Source organism: Temnothorax longispinosus, chromosome 8 (assembly GCF_030848805.1).
Source record: "Temnothorax longispinosus isolate EJ_2023e chromosome 8, Tlon_JGU_v1, whole genome shotgun sequence".
Classification (NCBI taxonomy): Eukaryota; Metazoa; Arthropoda; class Insecta; order Hymenoptera; family Formicidae; genus Temnothorax; species Temnothorax longispinosus.
Genome location: NC_092365.1, coordinates 14,521,509 through 14,547,905, shown reverse-complemented (window position 1 = coordinate 14,547,905; position 26,397 = coordinate 14,521,509). Strand labels below are relative to the sequence as shown.

The window sequence follows — 26,397 nt, the reverse complement described above, 5'->3', positions numbered from 1 at the left end:
TCGATTACTAATGCGCGCTTATTCGCTAGAAATGTCGTGAATGTACTTCGCTACAAATCGCTGCAAATCAATATCGTCATCGGTGCCAAAATAATAACGAGAACGAGCATATGATACTGAAATTTTAGCGAATTCCGAACCGCAACGAGAAACCACGATACGCCGGTTGGTTTACGAAATCAATACGATCGTCAGCGTTGTCGGCCAATAGGGTCGATTGAACCTCGTTGTGCATCAGCAAAAGCTGAGTATAATTTCGAGACCTGTCGCTCTGTACTATCATTGTGGTAATCATCACATATCGTCCATCTTCCTTCTATTTGCTAACTATCCGCGAGACCGTATCGCCGCGATAATTGGCCTGAATAATGGCGTTACATCATTGTAAATATTAAACCGATGTTTTGAAGCATTTCTCGCGTGTAGCGGAACACCTCAAAGATAAATGCGTATTTACTCATAATTATACACGTTGCTCTATTGCCTCATTTTTTAAACAAACTTGATTAACATCCGATTGAAATTTTTCAAACAGTCACGCTTATTTTATGAATATTATTGATTCATGTAAAGATATTTAAAAAAAGAAGATTTTGTAATGTTTAAATATATATGGCAAATCGTGCAGTCAGCATGTTCTACCGTGGCATGAAAAATTCAACCGCATTTCGGAGCTGAGCTTTAAAGCACTTTTACCGAAATCTTGCCTTATCCATATGGTAATGTTCACTCTACGACGAGATAGCAAATTCGGAGCTGCATTTCCAGCTGCACATGCGCGAATAGAGGTCTACGTTAACACCAATCAGATATCCAGATGCGCTTAATTGGCAATTGTTGCGACCTTAGGATGTATGGTTGGTTTGTCGATTAAAGGATAACTATCTGTAACGACGTATTAGCCTATGCCAGGTGGCCGGCACGCTGAGGGAAATGCGACAAATATTTACCTCTGCAATGGTATAAGCCACAACCGCAAGAAATTGTATTATATAACGATATAACACAAATGTGTGTTAGATATGCTAGCAAAACTGAGAAATATATCTTGAAAATATCGATAGAAATTTTTTTATTTATATTTTACTAATTTATATCTTGTTTTGGTTTTTTTTTACTTTTATATTTATTATACTTATGTAATATGCGTAGTTTTAATCTTTTGTATTTCGTACGTATTTTGTACGTTTTATTTTCTTTATTACTTTTTGGTAATAATATTATCCAGAAGATGGAGGGTTTCGGTGAATAGCCAAGATGAATGATGGTGACAACTTCTTATTTACAAAATGTTAACGCACGTCAGTGTTACCGGGTTAGGAACTTTTACGGAAGAGATCCTCGAATACTACACCTGCGCGTCAAGTAAAGTTTGTTGCATTAAGCATGAAAAATTATAATGCCAGAAAACTTTGACGCCAGACAGAAGTGAAGTGAACCCTGATTATATTAAAACTCCCCGCCGAATTTTTTGAATAATGAATCGTCGCTGGTGTTCAATTAAAAAAAAAAAAAAAAAAAAAAATGATGAAAACTCGCGAAACTTTTGTAATTATAGAATGTCGCCGTTTTGATCGTAATAAACCGATTTCAATTAGCAATTTTAACTGATTGCAATTATCCGATATTTTCCGAGAAATATCTTACCAATTTCGTGTTTTATTGCGTCAGCGTAACGCAGTTGTTTGATATAGCGCTAGAATTCTGGTCTTCGTGTCATAATTTGAGAACATTTCCGATGTAAGGGTCCAACGTAAAAGCCGGACAAAGGAGAAAGGATCTTTTGGCAGCAAAGGTACGAGAGGAGCTGTGAAGACTTATTCGATGTGGTGGAACAATACATCGCGAGCAATTAATTAACTCTCGCGTTGTCCGCTCCGCTACAAACAGCCATAATTAATTTTAATTACAAGAGTCAAGAAACGAACATTGTATCATAAACCGTTACGATTAATTACAATTCGCTACAGTTAGCAGAGAGTATAATACTACGGCGTATTTTAATCGACTAAAAATCGCGAAAATTATATTCAGCTTTTCGCGGGACGATAATGCATATGGCAGGTAAACAAATAAGAAAAAGATGATCGCAAAAATAAAAAGAATATTAATGTTTTCTGGATAATATGTATTTAATGTATTTGCTATCGGTAAATATGTTTATCGATTAAGCAAAGTGTGTTTGTGCCAGTAATGATATTTAATATTAAATATTTAATATTATGATAACACGATAATGACGAGCCCGACGTCTACGACATATATCATTTGATTCTACATTGTAACGTAAGAACATTCTTCTTAAGCACCGGGGTCGGCTTTGCTCATTAATATCAGTTGAATTTTACAAATGCGATCTCAGCGTCGAGAATGTAACAAGCCCAAAGTTTGCGCAGCAGAAAATTTCACCCTTCCGGATACATAATTTATGCGGGTACTCGGCTTTCTCCGTTGCCAGACTTGGACATTTTATGCTTCAAAGGGCATAAAAATGGCGACGATTTAAAAAATTCCCATCGTGTTCTGACGTCCGCAATTTTGTATGTCGAAGTTGAGATTGTCGTTTTTAGAAAAATCGCGTACGAGACACAGGTACATATCTCGGAAGAAGGTTATGCGGCAATATTTGTAACTTGAATACTAAAAAAGTAGTATATTGCAACGGAGGAACTTATACTAAGAATAACAGCGTAGAACATGGCAAACAGATTTTCCCTGAGGAACGCCGTGAAAGAAATACGTCTGGATACCAAAACTCTTTCAAAAGATTCGATGCGATACATCCGCGGTAAATATGAATTCAGTGACGTAAAATAATAAATAAATAAATAAATATTTTTCCGATCTTGCGATTATATAGCGATGATTCGTCTTAGGGTGTATAAATCGTGTGATACCTATCAAGAAATTAAATCGTGGACATCGCGTCATAATCAAGATAGTCTTAACACAAGGCCATTAATCCTCTAACCAGAAACGTGGTGCTAGTTGTTTCGGTAAACTCTCCCCCTCCCCTTTCTCTCCCTCAGTTGGCTCTGTAACTAGACAAACGGCGTAATGATAACATCGCGCGCGGTTACCGGCCTTTATTGCAATACGTAGTAAATCACACACGGCCTAACTAACAGTGGATTGTCTTTACACGCGATGCGATTACGCTGCAAATTTCGTTCTTCGCTACGGTGTCCGGTCGCTCGGTTTTCGCACCGCGAAAAACCAGGTGCAGGGGCGGTGAGCGCAAAATGTAAAAAAAAAAAAGAAGAGTGAGCGTTCGATAACTCGGACGGTGCGCGCGAAAGCTGCGAAAATATCGAAAACGTAATCCGACGGGGTTTCCCCGAAGCTCTCTGATATACGTTCGCGAGAACGGCGGCCGCGAACGAGCCTCGTAAAAGCTTGTGTGTTTACTGTCGACGAGGTTGCGCGCGGATTCGGTCTCCCGGCACGAAGTAATCGTGTAATCAGCGGGCGCGGCTTTATCTATTCTGGCATATCGGCATTTGGTCGGTGCGGCGGTTGGTAGTGGTAGGATTCGCGGTGTTCGAGTCGAGGGCCGCAAAACGGGCAAACGATAACATCCTACGCCGCGGACATCAGGGGGGCACAACGGGGTTGTAACGCGGGCGCGCGGGTCTTTATCGCGACGATAAATCAGCGCTCCGTCAATAATACGGGGCAGGCCTTTCGCGTAAGACGTCGGGTGCCGTGCACGTTAACACGCGGCACACGGACGAACGGACACACGCGGGACGTGCGCTAGGCCAGTTAGGTCGGGTATGTAATAGCGGGGCCATAATTCCCTCCGAAATTAGTAACGGTTAGGCCTACAAACGGCCGCTAGGCAAGCGAACGCCTGCCGGACGAGCCAGTCGTGACATTAATCGCGTCTGTAAATTTCACGAAAGCACGGCCGGGCATAGCTGCGCACTTGGAAACTCGCGGTGAGCTTCGTCCTGGCGGGGGTGGGTGATGAACGGGGGGAGGACATGGCGCGATCCGAACAAACGGCATTAGCGTTCGTCCAGCCGAGCGGATTCGATCATCGAAGAAAATCGATACTCGTGAAACGACGGCTGCCGTCGACACCGTCCACTGTTGATTCTGCCGTGACGACGTAATTCTACACGGATATCGATTCAAAAAGAAGGTCGAGAAAGTCAGGGATTATACTTAGATGGACATAAAACATTCACAATCAGTTAATTTAGGTCCATAAATCAGTCTTGATCAAAAAGTGAGGGCAACTATTTATTTCAAGTCAGATATTTATGTATATCAGCTTTCAAAGATTATAAAGATATGCTACGTGTCTATTTTCCATCTCGACGTTAATTGAGATTTTTCTAACACAGGATCACATGTATTCGCGCACCAAGATTTACCTTGAAATATAGAAATGTCTGTCTATTTCAAATTTTCTAAATTAGAATTAAGCTTTACGTATCTCCTATATCACGGTTGTGGCTTATACCAGAGGCAAATATTTGTACCGCTAGGCAATACCTTGCAATAATCTCGAGAAAACTTAAAACAACATAAAACGAAAATAGTAGATTTATCGAGCTTGCGAAAAAGCCTGATTGAAAAACACTGTTCAACAATATTGCACTTGCACAACCAATGCAGTATTATAACAAACTCCACTAGTTTAAATATTTATCGTTATGGAACGTTTCGAAACAACTCTGAGTAAACTTAACATAAAAGAAATTTGTAAAATGTAGATCTTTTAAAAGAAAGTTATTTTACAAAGTCGTACGATATATCAGCTGCGCAAACAATAGCATGCCAAAAGTTCGCAGCACGAAAATTACCAAGTTACGTTCGTTGAAGTAAATTCAACTGATTATGAGGGCATTATAGATGATCGTCCTAACTGACGTCGCGATATATAACATTGACTATATCTAGCGAAAGTAATTATCGTAGTATTACAGAAGTCTACGGACAATGTGCTGTATGTCAAAGTTTCGAAAGTTTATTCAACGGGGATCCTGAGAGAAGCGTTAATTGTAGTTAGCAAGAAAATGTACGTTTCAATTGGCTTTTAACTTCCACGAATGGATATAGGTGAATGCACTTTATCGCTCGGTTACGGTTTCCACTATTCGGTTTACGTTAATTGGAAGGTATCATATAAAAATAAGTTAAACCGTGAAATTTGAAAAAAAGTGAGTTGCTGGGTCGGCAATATGAAACTTTACATTAAAAAAAGAGGTGATTAAAGTCAAATTCAATATCGCACGCCATTCAAGAAAAATTTCTTAAAATATTTCTTCGAAATTTTAAATCTGATTTATTTAAAATTGCACTAGTTGATGGGCTAAATCACTTTTACATAATGAAGCACGTTCGATAAAGCTGTACGATTCGAAGGGATAAGTTGATCATTGGCACATTGGTGGAAATAGCGAATAAATATGCCACCGCAGTCAAAATAGAATGTAAAAAGATTAAAAAAAAAAAAACGCTTTATCATTTAATGCAAGGACGCTCGTCAATTTTACTCGCGCGACCATCACGGACGAGTGACTCGGCGAAGCTTTTCGCGTCATCCCACACCGTACCGCACAAAATTTCCTATGGAAATTATTTTCGATAACGCCCTGACGTTTAACGGCTGAAACGCGCGGTATTACGAGCGGCTCATACACGTTTCATCGGGCATAAGCCACCGTAGCTTTGAACAGAAGCGCAACAATCAAGGGACATACTGTCCTAACAGAGAATAAATCAAAAAATTATTTATAGACTTTCATGCTCCATAGTGTTCTATAGGTGCTAAATAGAATGTCAAATTAAATAACGAATTTTATCTGGTGTTGAAGTTATGGAGAGAGAGAAATAGAGAATAATATAAAGTATTTAAAACTGTGTTATATTTTATATGTTAATTTCGTTACATAAAATTAACTTTCTTAATTCAAATCTTTAAAAAGAAATCGATAATTTCATGGAAATGAAATTATTGTCTCAAGATACATTTATCTACTTGCTTCATATTTTCTGTGAAATTTTATATTTCATATAGGTATAAGAGCAGTAAATTAGGGCTGACATCTAAGCGGACACCGGCCTTAACGCGTCCCCGAGTCGGACGCGCCGCCGTTGTCAACCGGCTTTATCGCGAAGGTGCAATTTATTGTGGAAATTATTCCGCGTCGCACGCACGCACGCACGGAGACTGACAATTACATTTTTCTACCGTCTGGCCATGAGCTGTCCCTTCGACCACCGCATTCGTGTTCGCGGAATGTATATCCTTCGTCGTGTTCGCTTTGCTCCGCTCGTGGATCCGAGAAGCGTAATACTGTATATGTAGCCATCGGGATACATGCGTGACATCGATCCGCGAGAAGGAGCAAGAGAACGGTCCAACGGGACGGTGAGAGGGGGAGAGAAAAAAGTGCCGATGTGCGAAAGAAGGAAACGGCACACACGGAAAGGGGGATAAATTGTACAAGCGACGCGGATTTATTCGAGCACGATACGTTACCGTGATACGTGATGCGACTTGGCGTGAATCGACGAGCTCGCGATACTTTTGAACGACGACGCCACTTTCGTTCGACAGACAATGCGTATTCTCGCGATTTGACGAGAGAATCAGCGGTGGCGGTGGTCGAAAATCACCGGGAAGAGAAAAGAAAGAGATGAAAGGGGGGACGCAAGAGAAAAAGAGAGAGACTTTCTCACAGTACGATGAGCTCGCTCTAATTCATCGATGGTAGTTATCAAGCTGGCTGGTTCCTGACAGTTTACGTGAATACGCGACGAATTTAAAATAAAACCGCGCCACGATAAATTCTATATCTGCGTTCCGACGCTATGCCGTAAGCGACTGACATATTCCGCTGCAGTTGATATCGTTTTTTCGATCTCCTCCATTGTCTACAATTCAGAGAATATCCATATAATATAGAGATTATTTCCACTTCGCATTGTATTTCAGTGATAGATTCTTTACCCAATTTAGGATAGATTTTCTTTGAAAGAAAATACATATTCAGAGAGATCTCATCGTTTACCACAATTTTTCAATCTTCTCCATATTGTTATATCTTTATGATAGAGATTCAAATTAAATTGATGCTAGAGTCATGTTTACATCAATTGAACGTGATTTTAATTCCAGTGAGAGTTTTATGAGAAAATACCTCATCAACATTTAACTTGATGCGAAGTGTTAGAATTCGATATTTATCGTTCGATATTTATTCATCAACATTTAACTTGATGCGAAATGTTAGAGTTCGATATTGATCGTATTTTTTTCTGCTTTTAGGCGATTTTTCGCTGCACATATATCCGGTGGAACTCGAGGACGATGGCACGTATCAATGTCAGGCTTCGCCGACAAACGACGGACAGCCGGCTTTACGATCGAGATTTGCTAAGCTAAGCGTGCTAGTGCCACCGCAGAAGCCGAAGATCCTGCAAGGCGACTTCCTCGTCACCACCGAAGATCGCGAGCTGGTGATCGAATGCATAAGCAGCGCCGGAAAACCGCCGGCAGAGGCAAGTATCCTTTCCCTTTTCCGTATCTTCTAGCATCTTTGTTAACGTATATATATATATAAGGGTATATATATAAGGGTCTTTGAGCCTAACATATATATATATATTTATGTGTGTATATATCGATAGGATTATTTGAGATTAGACCGGATTAATAGTCGTGAAAGCAACCTCCGGCAATTGCATCTGGAAACTTCACGGATATCCCTTGGCAATGGGCAGTACGCTGCCTCGAAGATTACGCTCGATTGATTTTACGTTTAGGCGTATATCTCCTCGTCGTTTTATTTCCGAAAACGGCTCTTTGTTGTGAGCATTAGATTATCCATCGCGATTCTAAACGAAAAATAAATATAAAAAAATTCGACTTATATATGTTTCTGATGAATATATCAATATAATGCGTGGGAAATATATTATATATAATTCTTTGTACTATATCTAAAAAATAATATATCTAGAGCTATATGATATATTGCATTATATGTAATAATATATCACGGATCATAAAACAGGATGAACATATCCACATATCAAATTCCCTTGTTCGTGGCGGATTGCTACGCAGAAATACAAGGTACGAACTATTTTCTCACGATTAACTTTTATCAAATTTTATGTCAAATCGATGGAGCGTGATTCGAAGCTCTTTTGTCGCGTGAAGCTAGACAGATTGCTGAGTGGCCGGATATTGCTCGATGTCAAATTAGATCCATTGGAGGGCTTTCGTGTCAGACGGATCTTAACTGCTGGAATAGATAACGTGAAGGAATACGGTCCGCATTATTACTCCTAACTGATTGATTGAACTAAAAGCGAGAATCCAAGCGCGACACCCTTAGTAAATAGTACCGAATCTGCCCTGAAAATCTGGCCGGGGCCGAAGCTAAGGACTGCATTTCTTGCCGCGAAGTCCACTCAGCAGAACGCGTGGTTCCGCGCAACAAAAACAACTTCGAACCACGCTCGGTGAGCCTGAGATTTATGTTGGTTACCTATGTCCCTATACATCTAGCCTGTCAGTTAATACTGATTGCTCTTGCACAATTCCACCCCTCTTGAACTTATAAACGTATAAAATACACACGTTTGACACGCGAATCGATATAACGAGTTCGAGAAACGAATCAGTTTAAAAAAAAAAAAAAAAGAACAATAAATTCATGGATTTTGTATTCTATTGTACAAGCTATATACTGGTATAAATTAGTGTCATTAGCAGTTATTATATATTTTTACACTCAGATATCGCGCAATAATAGCTCGATAATACGCGTACATTTTTTATATTAAGGCAAATATTTTTACCGTAATAATCGCGATAACATAATATGGTACACTATTATACAATTATTCCTGCATAAAATATCATTAAAGAGGATGGATAAATCGATTTTGCTATATTACACTCAATCCAAAGTGACCGCTTTACGAGACACACGTAATACCAGGAAAAAGTTCTCGTTAGCTTCATGAGCTTGCGAGATGTATTTCCATAATATTCGTGACAAAAGGAAGTTTATCCGTATATAAAAGAGCTTAAACTTAATAACTGCTCTGAAGATAAGGGTTTTCTATTACGCTAATGTACCGCCTACGGATTTCATACGGCGCGCTTTATTTTCATTCATTACATAGCAGAAGTTCGGCTATGTGGGCCCTAACAACATCGGAAGTTATCACGGCTGCATAACTTTCCATTACGATTGCACGCTAAGAAGTTTTTCGCAAGACAATACGTACAGGGTGCTCCAAATCTACTCATTCGACCGTCTTTCACGTAAAAATTTATTGACTAATCTGGAATTGATTAATTTATTTAACAAAATCGTAAACAGACAATAATCAAGGTAACAAGTGATTGAAATGTTAAATTAAAAGTATGCACAAAATTTTTAAATAATTTTCGAAGGCATTTACAAGTTACTTGCAAGAAAGAAAGTTTCTTACGCATAAAACAATATTTTATACTTAAAACTCAAATTATTCATTTTTTATGTAAATCTCATAGCCATATCTTTTGCTTGTTGAACCTAGGAAATAAATAAGATAATTTATTATCACGATCGAGAAATTCATTAGAAGTTACGAAACGTATATTCAATGCATTTTGTAAATATCGACATATGCCAAGGACGCAGATCTGTCTAACACGAATTTTACTCTCAGATAAATGTAATCCCGACGTTGTCACTGTCGTTAATGTTAAATTCAGCCTAGCAGGAGCAGCCAGTTAATCGGCAACTGGCGAAGAATTTAATGAAATTTGTTTCTCGATCGCTCGCAAACACATGCTTTTTAATTAAAATTATGCAAATCCGACGATTAATAGCCCGATTGGGGAGTCGACGTATCGACTCGCGCGGTAGTAATGATCACGAAATATTTAAATAGGAAAAAATATCCATTTTGAATGTATTCCTGCGGCATACAAAAAGAATACATTAAATCATAGAGTGACTAAAATGGTCGACTGCAATCTGATGGAAAATTGAACCACATAATCCTACAGAAGTTCCATAATTTTGGTGGAATATTAATGGTCAAAATAAATGGCATCGCTAGTCAGAGAAATAATTTAATATGACTTTTGTAACGTTGGCTATATTGTGTACGTTGCATATTGTATATCGTGGATTGCGTAAATTTTTCTTAAAAATTTGGTTCGCAATTCGTGATGCGTTAAATCGTAATCGTGTAAATTCGTGAAAAGTATCATATTTTATGAGAGCTTGATTTTCGCATTATTCATTACCGCGAAACCACATTTTGCGTGCCCATTAATTAAATCGATATTCTCCGGCGTTACAAATATTATTGCGGAAATAGGCTGTGCACAATATCCGAATTTCATTATACGGCGAAATTCTCATCCGACCATTATTTCAATCGTTTTATGAAAAGTTCCATAAGATGCGCTTAATGGCCACACACATACACACACATCTACAGATATCGAAATGCACGAATGAAAAAAGCATGATGAAAAAAGCGGTGTACTAATAGAAAAGAATAATACATGAATAATGAAACATTTTTTTTTAAATATCTGTTTTCTCCATAAAATATCAATCATTTTTACAACGCTGAACAAACCATTACATTTTTTAGCAAAATAATGATTAGTTAATGCCAATGTCTATACTTTTAATATTTGTTCAATATACACTGTTACGTAAAATTTACAAACATTTGTTTAAATTATTCGTTCATGTCTAAATTTTACTCTTAGCTTTTAGCTTCGTTAAAATTGCTCACTTACAAAACTGAAAAATTAATTTCTCGACAATAGTACTTTTCACGAATTTTCGTTAATTGCGTTATTATTGCGCTCGGGTCTGTTCAGTTAAACAATAGACTACCTTCATAATCGATCATTGACGTGACTCAACGTTATCCGCTCACAGGGTGGAAAAATGGAGCGAAAGCTACTCGCAAAATTCCGATGCATTGTTGGATCAGTGAAAGCGTTAGTGCAAAAGAGAAAGAGTGGAGCGCTAATCACGCGATATCGTGCGTAAAGTTCGTGCGGTTTCATTGTTAGACCGCTTTTCTACGCGTACCACGTGCGGCATTATCAGAGTATGAAAAGTAAAATGGATAAGGTCATAAAATAAACGGAAATCAGCAATAGAAATACATGATACGTTTCGATTTTCGACATATTCACAGTCTACAGACGTTTCTAATAGACACTTATCGCAAGAGCCGAAATTTTTTACATTAAATGTCTATCGTGAAAATACGAAATTTTTTGGCGGCGAGTTCGGATTGGCGAAAATCTGTTATCGGTTTATGAACTACCGTAGATGAACGGTTACATCCGGCAATGCATTTTTATATTTGATTTTTATTCGCTCTTGCTTTACTTGTCGTTGGAAATTTTTTAATGATTGCATCGAGCTAAATGAATGCCGCGTTATCGAAATTTGCACAAGTTCCTTGCTGAAAACATGTTTACAATTTTTTTAAACTGCATATCTCAAAAGAGACAGAAATAAATCTCCAATCGTGTATCCTAATACTTGTTTACCATATCCGAGAATGCCGGGTTACATCTCCAATAAAATCTAATTTAATTTAATTTATATTATATCAAATTGTATTACAATATATTGCATCTAATTTATACTATAATAAAAAATTAGAATATATTAAATGTCTTTTATATATAAGGAAATCTTTTAAAGAAAATAGAAAATGACTATATAAATACATCGCGCCAAAAGAAAGTTATAGTATTAAGACGGGTTAATTAAATATTCGGTAGACTGCACTCTTAGAATTCGCTTGTTCTTGACTTTGCATTCCGTTTGCTATGCCTCGCGCATCGGAAAGTTTATGGGGATGAATAAAACAGAAGGATTTTCCGAAATAATTTTCACGAAGTCGCGGGTAAATGCGAAATTGTCTTCGTCGCGTATAATCTTAAGATTAATATTAAACAGCGTTTAATAATTGTTCCCAAACACGTAACGTCTACTTGCCACGACTCTCACGCAATTGTTTGAATCATTGTACTCCGTACACTTTCACCCCGATGATATCTCTCACCTCCTATCTCGCCTTCTTCGTCTCCTCGACAACGCTAAAGTTTTAAGACTTCCTATCGTATTGCCGCCAAAACTCGCGAGATACCGCAAGTTTCCCTTAAGGATTGTAATATTGCTTTTATTTTACCAGGTATTATCCTCCTCTATTTATATTGCATTGTACGAGAAGTATTCAGCAAACGTATACGAAATATACGCATATACTTATACATATCGACGTTTTAAACTGCGAACAACAACAAATTTGCCATAACTACGACGATTAATTCAACTTGAGAAATCTCGGGAATCTCTGATGCGCACGATAAAATTGAAGGAAACATTTAATAAATGCAGATCTCTCGATTTTACGACTTAATGTACAAGCCAACTGATCTCATTCCCTCTACGATGCCCGGTCGGGTGACGCCAGCTCTAAGCCGCCGATATTGCTGAATCTATCGCGGCCTTATCGGCCTTCATTAGGCGAATCGTACGGAAGAGAAAAAGCGAACGAGAGAGAGAGAGAGAGAGAGAGAGAAAGGGAGGAACGGTGCAATTCCGCTAGAAATTCAGAGTCACCACAGTCGAATGCTTCGCAGCTCTCGCCATAATCCGATTTCGCTTCTCTCTTCTTTCCTCGATCCGCTGTCGGGCGCGCACCCTCTCTCGCGCGTCCCTCCGTTTGCCTTTCAACTGATAACTAGTAATTAAACAGCTCCAACAACGGAATAGGGCATTTACTCGCGCAATTCCCGTCCCTGCCTCCACTTTTCTTCACCTTCTCTCTCTCTCTTTCTCTCTCTCTCTCTCTCTCTCTTTTTGCTTCTCTCTTTCTCTCTACTACTATATACTACTACCATTACTATTACTACCACTACTACTAGTGCCTTCTCTTCACCTGGCCGCACCGCTTATTCCACATTCCATAACTCCACTTTCAGAGCTATTGTCCATCGTGCGAATGGTCCGTGCGAGGATGATAGGGGGGGATGGGAAGCGCGTGGATGCCCACGGGAAATTATTAGTTGTGAATCTATTCATCTTACCAGAGAAAACCGCTACGGGATATCCTGATACGATTCTCAATATGCTTCGTAATAAAGCTGGACGCGCGCGCCTCGAAATCTCTAGCCTGGAGGGCAACCAGCTGCGCGTGTATTTCTGCCATTCTCGACCAGAAAATGCGAAATACACGTTTTAATACGTGAAAACGTAAAAACTGAATATCGGATGATTAAGCGAGCAAGAAAGTGGGATGAGCGTTCGATGGAGATTAGCTTTTGGAGCCATGTTTATTGAAACATAAAATAAAGATTTGAAATAAAAACGGGATTATGTCATAATCATAATTTTGCGACAAATGATACTTTTTCGCGGCGCTCTCATATACTGTTACCGCCATTAATACAGCTTTTTATATTTAATAATATTTTATCTCATTTCTATTGTAAAGCTTTTAAATGTTTCCGTTTTTTCGGAAATTCCGGATTCTCCCTTTAAAAATAACGCATTTCGTGAAAGTTAATTATATTATGAGTTTTCTGAGGCTATATATTTTATGAGGAAATTTTATGAGGAAATTTTAAGAGAAAGGAGAGGGTAAAAATGCTCTGATTTCTCGCTCCTTTAGACAGATGCACTTTGCACGGTAATTTCATTCGTATTCGTGACACAATAGTAAATGGCACTGCACCGCGGGACCGCAGAACTCTTAATTAGAGCGGACGAGATCGATTTCCTGCGGAGGCCGCAGTTAGAAAAGCGACTAAACGAATCTGCCTCGCGAGAAAGGCGTCAACGGGAAGCATATTCGACGCGCGCTGATTGCACGGAAGAAGGCAAGCTCGCGTAAATCGTATATAGCTGTCGATTTCCGATATTTCTCTCACGTTTTAAAAATATCTCAACACATGTTTGTGAAATCGCGCAGTATCACGCGCTAGATCCGATATGTTATGATTTCAACATTATAGATTGTGGGTGGCAAACTAACAATAGTATCGTATATATTTCTGAATTTCACTTAACTGTGAAAAATAGAACCAACTGCAGTTACTGAATCCTTTTATTCCGTATTGCGAAAATGTATTTCGAGATAATTTATTATATTGACACTTATAGAACGTTTCTCTGAGAATAATATTCAATAATTATTTCTGACATTTCAAAGCAGATATTCTAATTAGACATTGTAATACTTCCTTACACTTTTAATAGCAGAGAAATTATAAGAAATTGTACAAATATTAATATATCAGATGAATTTTATTAAAAAGTATGAGTACGACAGATTGTGCACGTTGCTGATTAATCCGAAAAAGAAACAAAATTATCGGGAACGTAATCACGGAACGCCCCGAAAAGCAGGATATATCCGATAGATAATCTGTCCGCCGCGTCGGTGAAATTGCGATAATGTTGATACATCGCAAAAATCGTGCGAATAGTACATAAATCATGATATGGGGCCATACTGTAATTTCTAATCGCGACACTGTATGGGACTGGGAATACAATTATTCTAGTGATCCCTAACGCGGCGAACGCGCGCGGAAGGACGCTGCGGCACTTGCAGCCCGGAGATCTCATATCGATAACGAACAGCAGGAACTCTCGCATGAGGTGTCTAATTAGAGCCGATAAGCTTGATTTCCGCGACACGCACGCACATACGCGCGCAATTGTGTTTGAACCGACCCGGCAGAACAATCATGTTACGGCATTATGCACGGAAATTCGTTCGCAACTTCATTATTAATTGATCGTTGCGAATCGCGTCCCCTCCCAACAACTCCGAGGCTATATTGGTTTTTATCTGTAAACAACGTCGTGAAAATTTTAAACACAATTGTGCAAATTGGGAGCGGATATTGTTTAAAATTTACGAAATTTTGCGTCTATTTTGATCGGAATATATTAAGAAAATATAATATTAATATTCCAACTAGTTATTTCAGATAAATGGCAACGAATTACCTTCAATATAACGTCAAAATGGGCTTGCATTTTTGTTGGAATGTTTCCCTAAAAGAGCTGCAGCCTTTTAGAAAAAAAAACCTCAAGTTTTTAAGTCCCACGGGCAACATTATGGTAATAAAAGCATAAGAATTCCGGTCACGGGTCAATTCCCTGACGCGGGTGTTTTCTCGAGCGACGCTATTTTTAACTGTAACGTTTCTTGCAGATCACGTGGATCGATGGACTGGGCAACGTGCTACACCGTGGCATCAAAACCACGAAGGAGGCGTACGATAACGGTCCGCTGACTACTGTAAAGTCCGTCCTGAGAGTGATGCCGCGGAAGGATCACGACAACACGACTTTCACGTGCCAAAGTCAAAATATGGCGGATCGTTCGCCGCAAAGCGCCAAACTTCGCGTCGAGGTACGTAGAAGTAATTGGTACCTACCTAAGTGCTCAGCGCACCCACGATTCTGATAATAGCTCCCCGAGCTTAAGCCAGTGTTACGTGAAATATATAGGGTAATAAGTCCTGAAATATAAGTCTCTGAACCGTGTCAGCAAGACGTCGAGAAATCAGAGGAAAATAAAAGAAAACGGGAAGATAGAAATCTCGCTTAAAGGGAAATAAAATTACTGGTCTTTTGCGCGCGCTCTTTTTACTCGCTGACCGGAGGAAGAAATTAACGCGAGTCGCGCGAAAGCGAGGCCGGGATGGGGGAAAGGGGGGAAAGGGGCAGAGGGGAGGGTAACGAGGGTAACGAGGCGACGTATAATAATTAACGTCGTGTCTTGAGAAGCGGTTAGCGCGCGGTAATCGCCATCCGCTGGCGCAACTTTCGTGCTGCGAGCGCGCGAGTACTTTGGCGCGTTCTCCGGGTACTACTTCCGCCCTCTTTTCTTCAGAGACGTAGACTCCATTATCCGAAGTGGCAAAGGGAACAAATAGTTTCATGGAAAAGGGCAACGAAGCGAACTCGCGGAGATTTTTGCCCGGGCGGAACATTCGAATTTGCGACAACGGCGACAGCGACGGCGACGACGAAGAGGGCGCGATATTACGAACGCGCCGCGCCGCGCCGGCCTGCAGAGAAAATTTTCACGAGTTATTACTTAACTCTTTTACACTGCGCCGGATATATTACCCGCGCTTTTCACGACTCCTAATATAAGTTCGACGTTAATATCGTCCTAATTGGAAGCAATTCTTACGCAAGCGAGTTCGAGCGAACTCCTATTTCCTCAACGTACTTTTTCTTTATCATCCACGCACGTGTCGACAAAGCGAATCAATTCTCGATATACGGTAAAAGAGAGTATCTCGCCTTTATTATATTTTAGTGGCAAATTTTTGACAATTCAGAAGTCGCTTTCTATTAAAATACCTGTTATTATTGTATATAATCTTTTTACAGATTACGTAACGTAATTTATTAAAATTTTACTTGTTTATTTTATCGAATAAATATAACGTAGTTTAATAAAATTTTACTTGTTTACTTAATCGAATAAATCTTTTAATGTAATATTGATCGATTTTTAATACTAAATTAAATACTTTTGTATAAATCTTTAGATATTAAAATTCTGTTTAAATAAATTCGAAAAGTTTCTCGCAGAATAACCTTTTCTCGCTTTTGTTACTACAATAGCGTTTTTAAAATTAAACTTTTCTCTTGAATCGAAAATGGAGAAAGTACTCATACTCAGTCGCTTGTAAAAATACTTGAACGTTGTTGATATAAGAAAACTTGGTAAAAAAAATCCATCGATAAAAGGAATTACGATAAATGCAAGAAGAACGCAGTACCTACAAACGAACCAGTATACTAACTTTAAAATCATGCGATAGCCTTAAAAAGGGATAGGGTTTTAAATAACATATAATAAATACATGTCCATATTGTCCATAAAAGATTTCGGACAAGCTCTTACAATCGAACAGGTAAAATTTCATTCAATTCTGGAAGTGTATCGAGTTTGAGTGATATACTACGGGATGTATCTCCCTATTTCCCTTGTGAAATATGTAACGAACGCTTCGAAAATTTCAAACGCGCAGTAATGGATATGCATCATTATTATTCCGGGCTACGCACACGTAGCCCACACCTCGGGATGAGAGCGCGACGATAATATCGAGCGGACCGCGTTCGATTTCCGCGTGATAGGGAGCCTGAAAAACGGAGGAAGGCGATTTACGCGTTTTGTTTTCAGGTACGTTACGCACCGAAGGTGTCTCTCTCGAAGATCGATCGCATTGTCGAAGGTTCCGAGCTTAGGTTCAAATGTTGCGCCGAGGCCAACCCACCCGACGTAGAATACAGGTAAGCAAAAACACGAATAAGATATCGACTTAATGCTTTATTAATATCGGAACAAGCAAGATTTAAATACCCAATTCCTAATTGAGTTATTGCAAAATAATTTAATGGATTTATGTTAGCTTCTAAAGATCATAATTATATTTTGTTGTAAGAACGTATAAAACTGACAAAATTGTTAAATAAATTATTATTTATTAAAAATCAAGTAAGACTCCTCTCCACGGATTTACGATAATCCAAACTTTACTCTAAATCGGGTCGCCTCGGTACGTTGTTCAATATAAAGTCAATATAGCTGGAACGCGAGCTTCAAAATGGTTACTTAATAGTTACCCTCTGTGTACCTATAATTAACATACAACAAGCGAAATATTGATAATAGGACAAGGAGGCTAATACCGGAAATCGCAAATAACGCACGATTAAATTTTCCTATACGTATTACGTCAGAAATCATCGTAATCAGCCGTAAAATATCGACTGTTTCGTTTTAATTCTCGTCTGAATTATTTTTCCAAACTTTCGGGTGTTTGTTGGGAAAATATTTGCTGGAGAGCGGTCTCGAGATCTAAACTGAAACTTCCCTTTTTGCATGCGCAAATAAAATATGACGTATACAAGCGATCCGACTCGTATCAGCTCCCCTTTCCTTAAAACGATCGGTTCCCAGTGAGCCTTAAACTACTCAAAGTTTCCCCGAAATATCGATAGTTTCTCACGATATCATGTCGCTACAGGTGAGCGACGCCGTCGGCGCGAACGAGCACGCGAGGGCGCGTAAGCAAAACGTGAGTCTCGCGTTGTTCGTACATTGGCTACGAGCGACAAAGAGAAGGCGGATGATCGATATCCGTCTCTACAAAGAGGACAATGTCAAATTCAGGACGGTGTTGCGCGCGCACGTGTTAACGTGCAGCGCGTTTGCGGGTTTCGCCTAGCGGGCCCCCCGCTTTGATTGCTTTTAAATTATTCGTTACGCAACATCCCGCCGGGGGAAAAAAAAGGACACCGCGCTCGCCCCGGATGACGCGGCTGTATTAATTTACGAGATTATCGGATGGTCGCTCGAATTAAATCGGCTCGTCGAAAATATCACCCCCCGAGAAAGCGGCAGATTGGATATCTAAAAAAAACATTACCGCAATTTGCAAAACCAGGTTTCTCTTTTTAGAGTTTCAAACGTTTAGCGTGTAGTATTGACGCGCAATGTGGCTCTCCGACGTTCTTTTACTTCGTTGCATTTTATCCCGCGAGAGTTTTGTAAATTAACTTAAATGTAAAGGTAGAAACAAAAGGATTTCGATTTACGATAATTTTTTGCGAGGACTGATATTTAAATTGTGGGTCTTTTCCTGTATATAAACTGAACGGGCAGCTTTTACATTGCACGGATACAAAAGCTCAAAATCATTTTCTTTCTTCTTTTTTTGAGTTGCGACAGATCTTTTCCAGGCGTAGGTAATGTGTGTGTTAAAGCTCCGTGGAAAAAAAGAAACTTGATCCGCTTATGGGACTTCACGGGTAGGATAGACGGAGAAACGAGTAAAGAGCATCCAGAGGACCACATTGTATTGACGATAACGAACGTTAGTTACCAGTCGCTTTAACAGCTTTTATAGCTTCCGCAGCTTTTTATAGCTTTTACAACGGTCGTCGTCGCCGTCCGTAAAAAAGGTCCGAATACAAGTGAAAATTGAGGAAGAAAGAGAGACGAGAGTCCGACGACGTGATTTTTCGATGCTTTCGCGCGGCGTTAAACAGCGAGACAACAAAAGTAACAAAGCCCGCGCTATCGTATCAGTTTTTGCACGATCTCATTACAGTGGCGCGGAGAAAGGATTGTACAATATTCAAGGAAATGTAGGAAGTCAGATGCGCGAGATAAGTTAATTCGTAGGGTTAATTAATTTCGGATACTAATTAATTTTGCGTTATTTCCGTGATCAAAATCACTTTGATAAATTCGCAGGTTACAGAAAATGAAGTGGTACAGAAAATATCTACCTATTCATCGTGAGACTAAATTTTCTGCTCTTTCTCATTCATAATTTATTCATGTGCAAGTTATTGCACATAAATAAATTATGAATAAGAAAGAAATTGGCGCGCACGCCGGAGCAAGTGCACAAACTGTTTTTTCAAACTGACAAAAACTCGTTTCTCGAGACGTATTCCGCTCGCGCTAGAGACGAGAAACAAACCCCCTCCGGTGACAAAACACATATAACGTATTACAACTCGAAATAGGAAGATATTGGCGGATTCATAAAACTTCTTTCAATCTCGCTGCGAGTAAAATATCTTGCTAAAGTTAGATCGCGCCTTTCTCGAACACACACTCTATAGATGCGTACGCGGAAGAGTTGAAACTTTACCGGAAGGTACGAGATGACCTACAGACACTTGGATGTTTATCGAGTCGTTATGGCACAGTATTTGCGCGAATGTACGTTGCACAGCGCTTTTGCCGGCATCTTTGCGAGGTAAATTGTCTGTCGGACGGCTCTACGGCTCCGATAAAATCGATTGCGATGCGAGGGGTGAAGGGCGCGCGAAAGGAGGGTGGTAGAGGGTAGGCGAAGGATGGCGCACTACTCTCTGGGTCTCTCTTGCCTAGAGACACACGAGCTCGGTAAGTCGTCGTTCCAGTTCGATTCGACTCACTCTCCCTCGCTCTCTCGCTCTCTCGCCTTTTCGCTGATTGTACGCGAAGGCCGTTTCGTCGCTGTGAAAAGCGCAGCCTGCCCTCTCCCGTTTATTACCATTCGAAACGACGACGCCGAGACTCTTTTCCTCGATTGTGCGGCCAAACGATGCTCGAGATAAATCGCTCGGATCCTTCGTGAGGACGCCTCGGTTGGCAAAAGTCGAGTGGCGGAGTACTTCGCGGTAAGGAAACGTCATAAAGCACGTGTACAAAACGTCCCCGAACCAACTTTACAAGTATCCGCCTTGATTAATTTAAAATCAACCTCTCGCGACATCGCAAACGTAAAATGAAATTTGAGAAATACGAACCAATGTTAATTGCAACATCTATTTTTCACATTTGATTTGTAATTAACTTTATAAAAGTTTTAACTTAAGATTACCGAAATGTCAAACGTTGAAATGTAAAGAAAGGGGTATCCAGCTACATTTAAAAAGAAATCCAATTGAAAACCATGTGCACATTTCGTACACTAACTGCATATTAATTTCGAGATGCCCTATATGTACGATGTGAAATATACAATGCAAAATCGGTAGGAAAAAAAAACGGCTCTGGCATCGAGTCACAGAGAAGTAATCGTTTAGATGCACCGCGTTATTAAAAAGTCGTATTGATCCGGGATAGGAGATGACGCGGGAAAGTTGTAAAACGGTGGAGGGAGAAGACTCGAGTTGTGAAAAATGCCTGATAATCCCGTGAGTTTTTGATCGACAGCGTCGGCTCATTGCACACGGCCAAGGGTCGAATTATTATGCAGAGAGGAGACGCTATACCTTTAGACCATCCTCTTTAAACGACATTTATTTCGCTTTTCTCTTCCAGGTGGTTTATCAACAAGAAAAAGGTGATTGGGGACTACACCACGGAGATGATTATTCACAACGCTACCCGCGAGCTGCACGACGCGACCGTCAAGTGCGAGGTTTCGAACGAAGTCGGCAAGAGCGAGGAGAGCCAAACCTTGGATATAAGATGTAAGCGCGAGAAAAACTTAATTAATATTACTCCCGGTAATAACGAAATAACGCAGAGGGAATTAATAATTTTTTAAGGACTATCATACGAGATTTCAGATTTTCGTTTCGCTGAAATAAATTAAATTAAATTTCGCGATCACGTAAGAATTCCGGAGAGTTTCAAGAACGTTCATTCCGTACGAAAGAAAAAAATGATACTGTTTCAACTCGCAGCGGTCTGAAAATACAATCGCGCAAAGGAATAAAATAGTGCGCTGCGCGTTCCGCACGCGCGCTGCTCGAAACCGTGCCGAGAGAGAATTTCGTTTTACCGTAAAGCCGGTACCTTACAAGCGTGTTAAAGGAGCAATCGCGGTAACGATATAAAATATAGAGAGCCGCGCGCGCGCTCTCTCTTTCTCGAAATAATCCGCGCCGGAATAGACGCGCGGGTAAGGAAGTAACATTTTTTTTTTCTCTCTTCCACCCCGCGCGAGTTCATTTTCGCGCAAGCTGACCCGAGAGAGGGGGTTAAAATTGAATTTCCTCAGACGGCCCGCAATTTCGGCACCCGCCGCTCTCCGTGGAAACGCATTACGGCGCGACGGAGATCCTGCAGTGCGACGTAGACGGGAATCCGACGCCGGAGATTCTGTGGTACCATGAGGATTCGGAGCGAACGGTCGCCACCAGTCCGAACATAAGCGTCTTTGTGAGCCCCGACACCGCCGGTCGTTACTACTGTAAGGCCCGTGTGCCGGGCTTTCCGGAATTAACCGGCCATGCCAACATCTACATTCGCGCACCGCCGAGCATAGTGTCGCAAAGGATCCAGTACGTGCCCGACGAGGGAGTGGTCAAGGTGCGTACACACATATTCTCGGGGGCGACGTTCTTTGACCCGCGATCGGTGAAATCGTCAAGTATCATGTACCTACAGACGCGACCGTCTAGCGAAAAGAAACGCGCGACCCGCGCGTAATTTTCTTGAGTGCCGTCCCGCCCGCGCGCCCGCGTGTATATCATGAATTATTATTTTACGGAAGCACCCCGCCGCGCCGCCGGAAAGATCTTTTCAGCCGGGGACGGCAGTTATCAGGAAGCACTCAGTATAATTTACTCTGGATAATTTAACTTCATCCGCGACATGAAAATATGAAAATCTGTAGGGCGGTCAACGTACGGAGTGTTGATTCGCTCCGAGCGGCCTCGATAAACGTTTTCGCGTCGAAACGCGGAGAAAAATGTGTATCAAGTTCGTCCAGAAATAACTGCGTTTCCGTAAGTTTTTGCCGAAGTGTGATAAGTATCCCGGTCAAGCAATAGCTATTTAATTTGTGCAATAATTAATGTAATAAGATAACGTTTATCCAAAATTCGTTAAAATTATATCGGTTTCAATCTCCGGTTGAAAAAGGCGCACGTCGATATACGAATTTTCCGTGCCGTGTTTCGAATTCAGATAAACTCTGGCACTCGAAGCTCGTCCAAGCGTTTCGGCAACGCTCCCATATTGTACATACGTGGTGTCCTCGCGCTGACACCAGGGGCTCACGATGATCGCGCGATCGCAATTCCCACATTTTTCTCTCCGCCGATGCTTGAAACACTTTTAGAAGAGACAGAAGAGCCGCGCGGATCGCCCAGGTTGACGAGGGTGAAAGACCGGGGAACGGCGATGGCGCGGGGTCGGGATCGGGGTCGGGGTCGGGGGGTGGAAAAGGACTCCCGCTTAACCGCAATTTTTTTTATTCCAACCGGGACGTTTTTCCCCCGATTTGCTTCCCAGGTTAAGTGCACCGCGATATCCGTGCCAAAAGCGGAATCGGTGGTGTGGAGCTTCGCCGGCCGCGAGCTCAATTTCACGTCGAACAATACGCCGTTCTACGTGCAAGAGGAATACGCGGCCGAGAGAGTAGTCAGCACTGTCACCCTACTGGATCCTATATCGACGTACTTCGGGGATTACAACTGCACGGTTACGAACAGCTTCGGCACGGATTCCGTCATCATCAAACTGACAGCGCACAGTAAGTGTTTGATATCCGACGGCGGATTACTCCCTCTTGCTCTCGCCCGATCGCGCGCGCCTCATCTCTAGATAAGCTACCCAAGATTTTGCCAATTCGAATGTACATATTGTCGGATAATAGGTTCGTTTAGCGAGGGGAAGCGATACCATTTGTCGAGGGCCGTAGAGTAAATTTTCCTCTCCGCGAAGATTTAATCACGATATCACTGCTAAATATTTCATATTTTTTATATATAACTTTATGCGATGCTATATACCAACATTTTTTGGCTAATTTATTAAATTAAATATATTTTTACGATCTATAGAAATGTCAAGTGAGTCATTTATTGTTAGTATCTCCCAGGTAAAAATCTCTTGTTACGCAAAAAATTATTAATCCGAATTCCAATTTTATTTCGTCAAAAATTGGAAGATCCTTAACATTTTAAACGTTGATATATCGTCAGGTGCGCCAAATGTACCTATAATCCGCATTAAAATTTAAACTTTATATATAACTCACGATTATCCACAGCGACGTGATCGCAGCTTCGTCGAAACGCGACGGTGATTTCTCGATGTTGCCCACGATCCTCTCATTTATACCTGAAAAGTTATTTGATCAATTATTTTTTCTAAAAATTGTTTAAATTACACATCGATTTTTTCCTCGTATGCGAGTAATTTTATCTTAAGTTTTTACTTGATAGACATATCGTCAGGTGCGCTAAATGTACCTATTATCTGTGTTAATTTTAAACTTTATATATACTCACGATCATTCACACAGCGACCGCAGCTTCCCTCGTCGAAACGCGATCCCTCGATGCACTCCGATCGGAAATCACTCGCGATTCGCGAATACAATACGCACATATATATTAGCGAAACGGTTCACTCGTTTTCGATCGCGATCGAGCGAAATAACCGACCCACCAACACTGATTGATCGCCCGGTACATTCGTGCGACACTCCCGACTCCCGTCGCGTGACGTTTTTTCGTCCAAATGTTTTCGAGGCGGCGCGAAATTCCGAGAAGCGACTCCGGGAAGACGCGCGTCGCGAGCAATCACGGCTGACGGGGAGCACCGGCCGTTATACTCGAACATTCTAGACGCGCGCGAGTATTCGCCTCCATTGATCCACGGCGATGTCGGCGACGGTTCCTTGTCGTGCTCGATGCCTCCTTTGACGCGCTCGATGATCCTCGGTGATCCTCGATGATCCTCGACAGCTGAATGGCACTCGCGGCTCGCGGTGCTCGCCGGACGAGCCGAGATACGAGAGACGCAAATATCGAGATCCCGGCGAAGCGAATCCTGCCCAACATCGGACTCCGGGCTCGCGCGCGTAATATGTCCCGGCAGGCAGTTATAGCGAAACTCGGTTACGTGACCGCGGCTAACTTCGTGCGTTCCGAAAAAATTCCCGACGACGACGAGAACGTACGCCGTCGATTTCGTTACCCGAGATACGTGCTAATCGCGATCGCGCGAGTCAATTAACACGACGAAACGAACGCCCGTCACTAGATTCGATATCCCCGACACTCGTTTGTACGCGAGAATTACTTGGGACGAGCAAAAGGACGCGGCGATTGCGAGTGTTGCGACCCGACATACTCCGCGAGACGCGCAACGCGTAATGGCGTACTTAGGGCGGTTGAGGATACTCGGCAACGTCACCGCGGCTAACTTCGTGCGTTCCGAAAAAATTCTCGACAATGAGAACGTACGCCGTCGATTTCGGAGCCTGAGAGACGTACTAATCGTGATCGCGCGGGTCAATTAACACGACGAAACGAACGCCCGTCACTAGATTCGATATCCCCGACACTCGTTTGTACGCGAGAATTACTTGGGACGAGCAAAAGGACGCGGCGATTGCGAGTGTTGCGACCCGACATACTCCGCGAGACGCGCAACACGTAATGGCGTACTTATAGGCGGTTGAGGAAACTCGGCAACGTCACCGCGGCTAACTTCGTGCGTTCCGAAAAAATTCTCGACAACGAGAACGTACGCCGTCGATTTCGGGGCCTGAGAGACGTACTAATCGTGATCGCGCGGGTCAATTAACAAGCCGAGATGATCGCCCGTCATTAGATTCAATTCTCCCGACACTCGTTTGTACGCGAGGTTTACCTGGGACACATGAAAAGATGCGGGGACGCGGGGCGGTTGCGATCCGACATACTCGCGAGTAGCGCGCAATGCGTACTGGGCGATTAGAGAAATTTGATCACGTCACGCACGGCCAACTTCATGCGTTCTCGAAAAAATTTCCAACGGGCTCCAGTTTCGAGACTCAAGAGACACGTTAATCGCGATCGCGCGGGTCAATTAACACGCCGAGACGATCGCCCGTCACTAGATTCGGTACCCCAGACACTCGTTTGTAGTGTTTGTACACGAGAGCGAGGTTTACCTGCGACACATAAAAAGATGCGGGGACGCAAGACGCGGGGCGGTCGCGACCCGACATACTCCGAGCAGCGCGCAATGCGTACTGGGCGATTAGAGAAATTTGGTGACGTCATCACTGCCAACTTCATGCGTTCTCGGAAAAAATTTCCAACGGGCCCCGATTTCGAGACTCGAGAGACACGTTAATCGCGATCGCGCGGGTCAATTAACACGCCGAGACGATCGCCCGTCACTAGATTCGGTATCCCAGACACTCGTTTGTACGCGAGGGCGAGGTTTACCTGCGACACATAAAAAGATGCGGGGACGCGGGGCGACTGCGATTCGACATATGCTCCGAGTAGCGCGCAAGGCGTAGTGGGCGATTAGGGAAGTTTGACCATGACCACGGTTAACTTCTCGCGAGATTCTCTAGCCGAACGCGAAGCGACGGACGCAAGAGTCGACGAGAGACACGTTAATAGCAATCGCATGAACCGAATAATAGATAAATCGTCCGACTCCCGACATTCCCGATGCTCGTTTCTACGCTAGGTTTACCCGGGGCGGGTAAAAAGACGCGAGGATACGCGGCGATTGCTATTCGACATGCACCCGGGGGGCGCGCTCGCTCGCGCGCGCACCACGCAATACCGCGGCCGGTGATTAGCGAAATTCGACACGTCATCGCGGCTAATTTCATGCAACGCGATGTTTTGCTAAAACGCTGAGAGGATATTAACACTTCACCGACGGGGACGCATAAAACTTCGTATATGAACCGTTGTTTTCTTTCTTATTACATCGCGCATTTGTCGCGACGAAGACACAAAGCGGCAAATCATTAACTATTTTATTCATATTTATTAATATGTCAAAAACTTACCTTCCCCCCTTCGCCTCTTCTTCTAACTTTTTCGAAAGCTTACGAATATATGTATAGTTTGCAATGTAAAAATTATAAAT

At 41.7% G+C, this 26,397-nt stretch overlaps 1 protein-coding gene across 1 annotated transcript in view; it reads left to right on the top strand.

The window, feature by feature from the left end:
- LOC139818414 (irregular chiasm C-roughest protein) overlaps positions 1-26,397 on the top strand; it is a 130,830-nt gene that overhangs the window by 86,066 nt on the left and 18,367 nt on the right. Inside the window, exons 3-8 of the mRNA XM_071787107.1 lie at positions 7,286-7,518; positions 15,238-15,438; positions 17,233-17,342; positions 20,878-21,029; positions 21,563-21,873; positions 22,801-23,041. Coding sequence (XP_071643208.1) covers positions 7,286-7,518; positions 15,238-15,438; positions 17,233-17,342; positions 20,878-21,029; positions 21,563-21,873; positions 22,801-23,041 — 1,248 coding nt within the window. The remainder of the gene's footprint in view (positions 1-7,285; positions 7,519-15,237; positions 15,439-17,232; positions 17,343-20,877; positions 21,030-21,562; positions 21,874-22,800; positions 23,042-26,397) is intronic.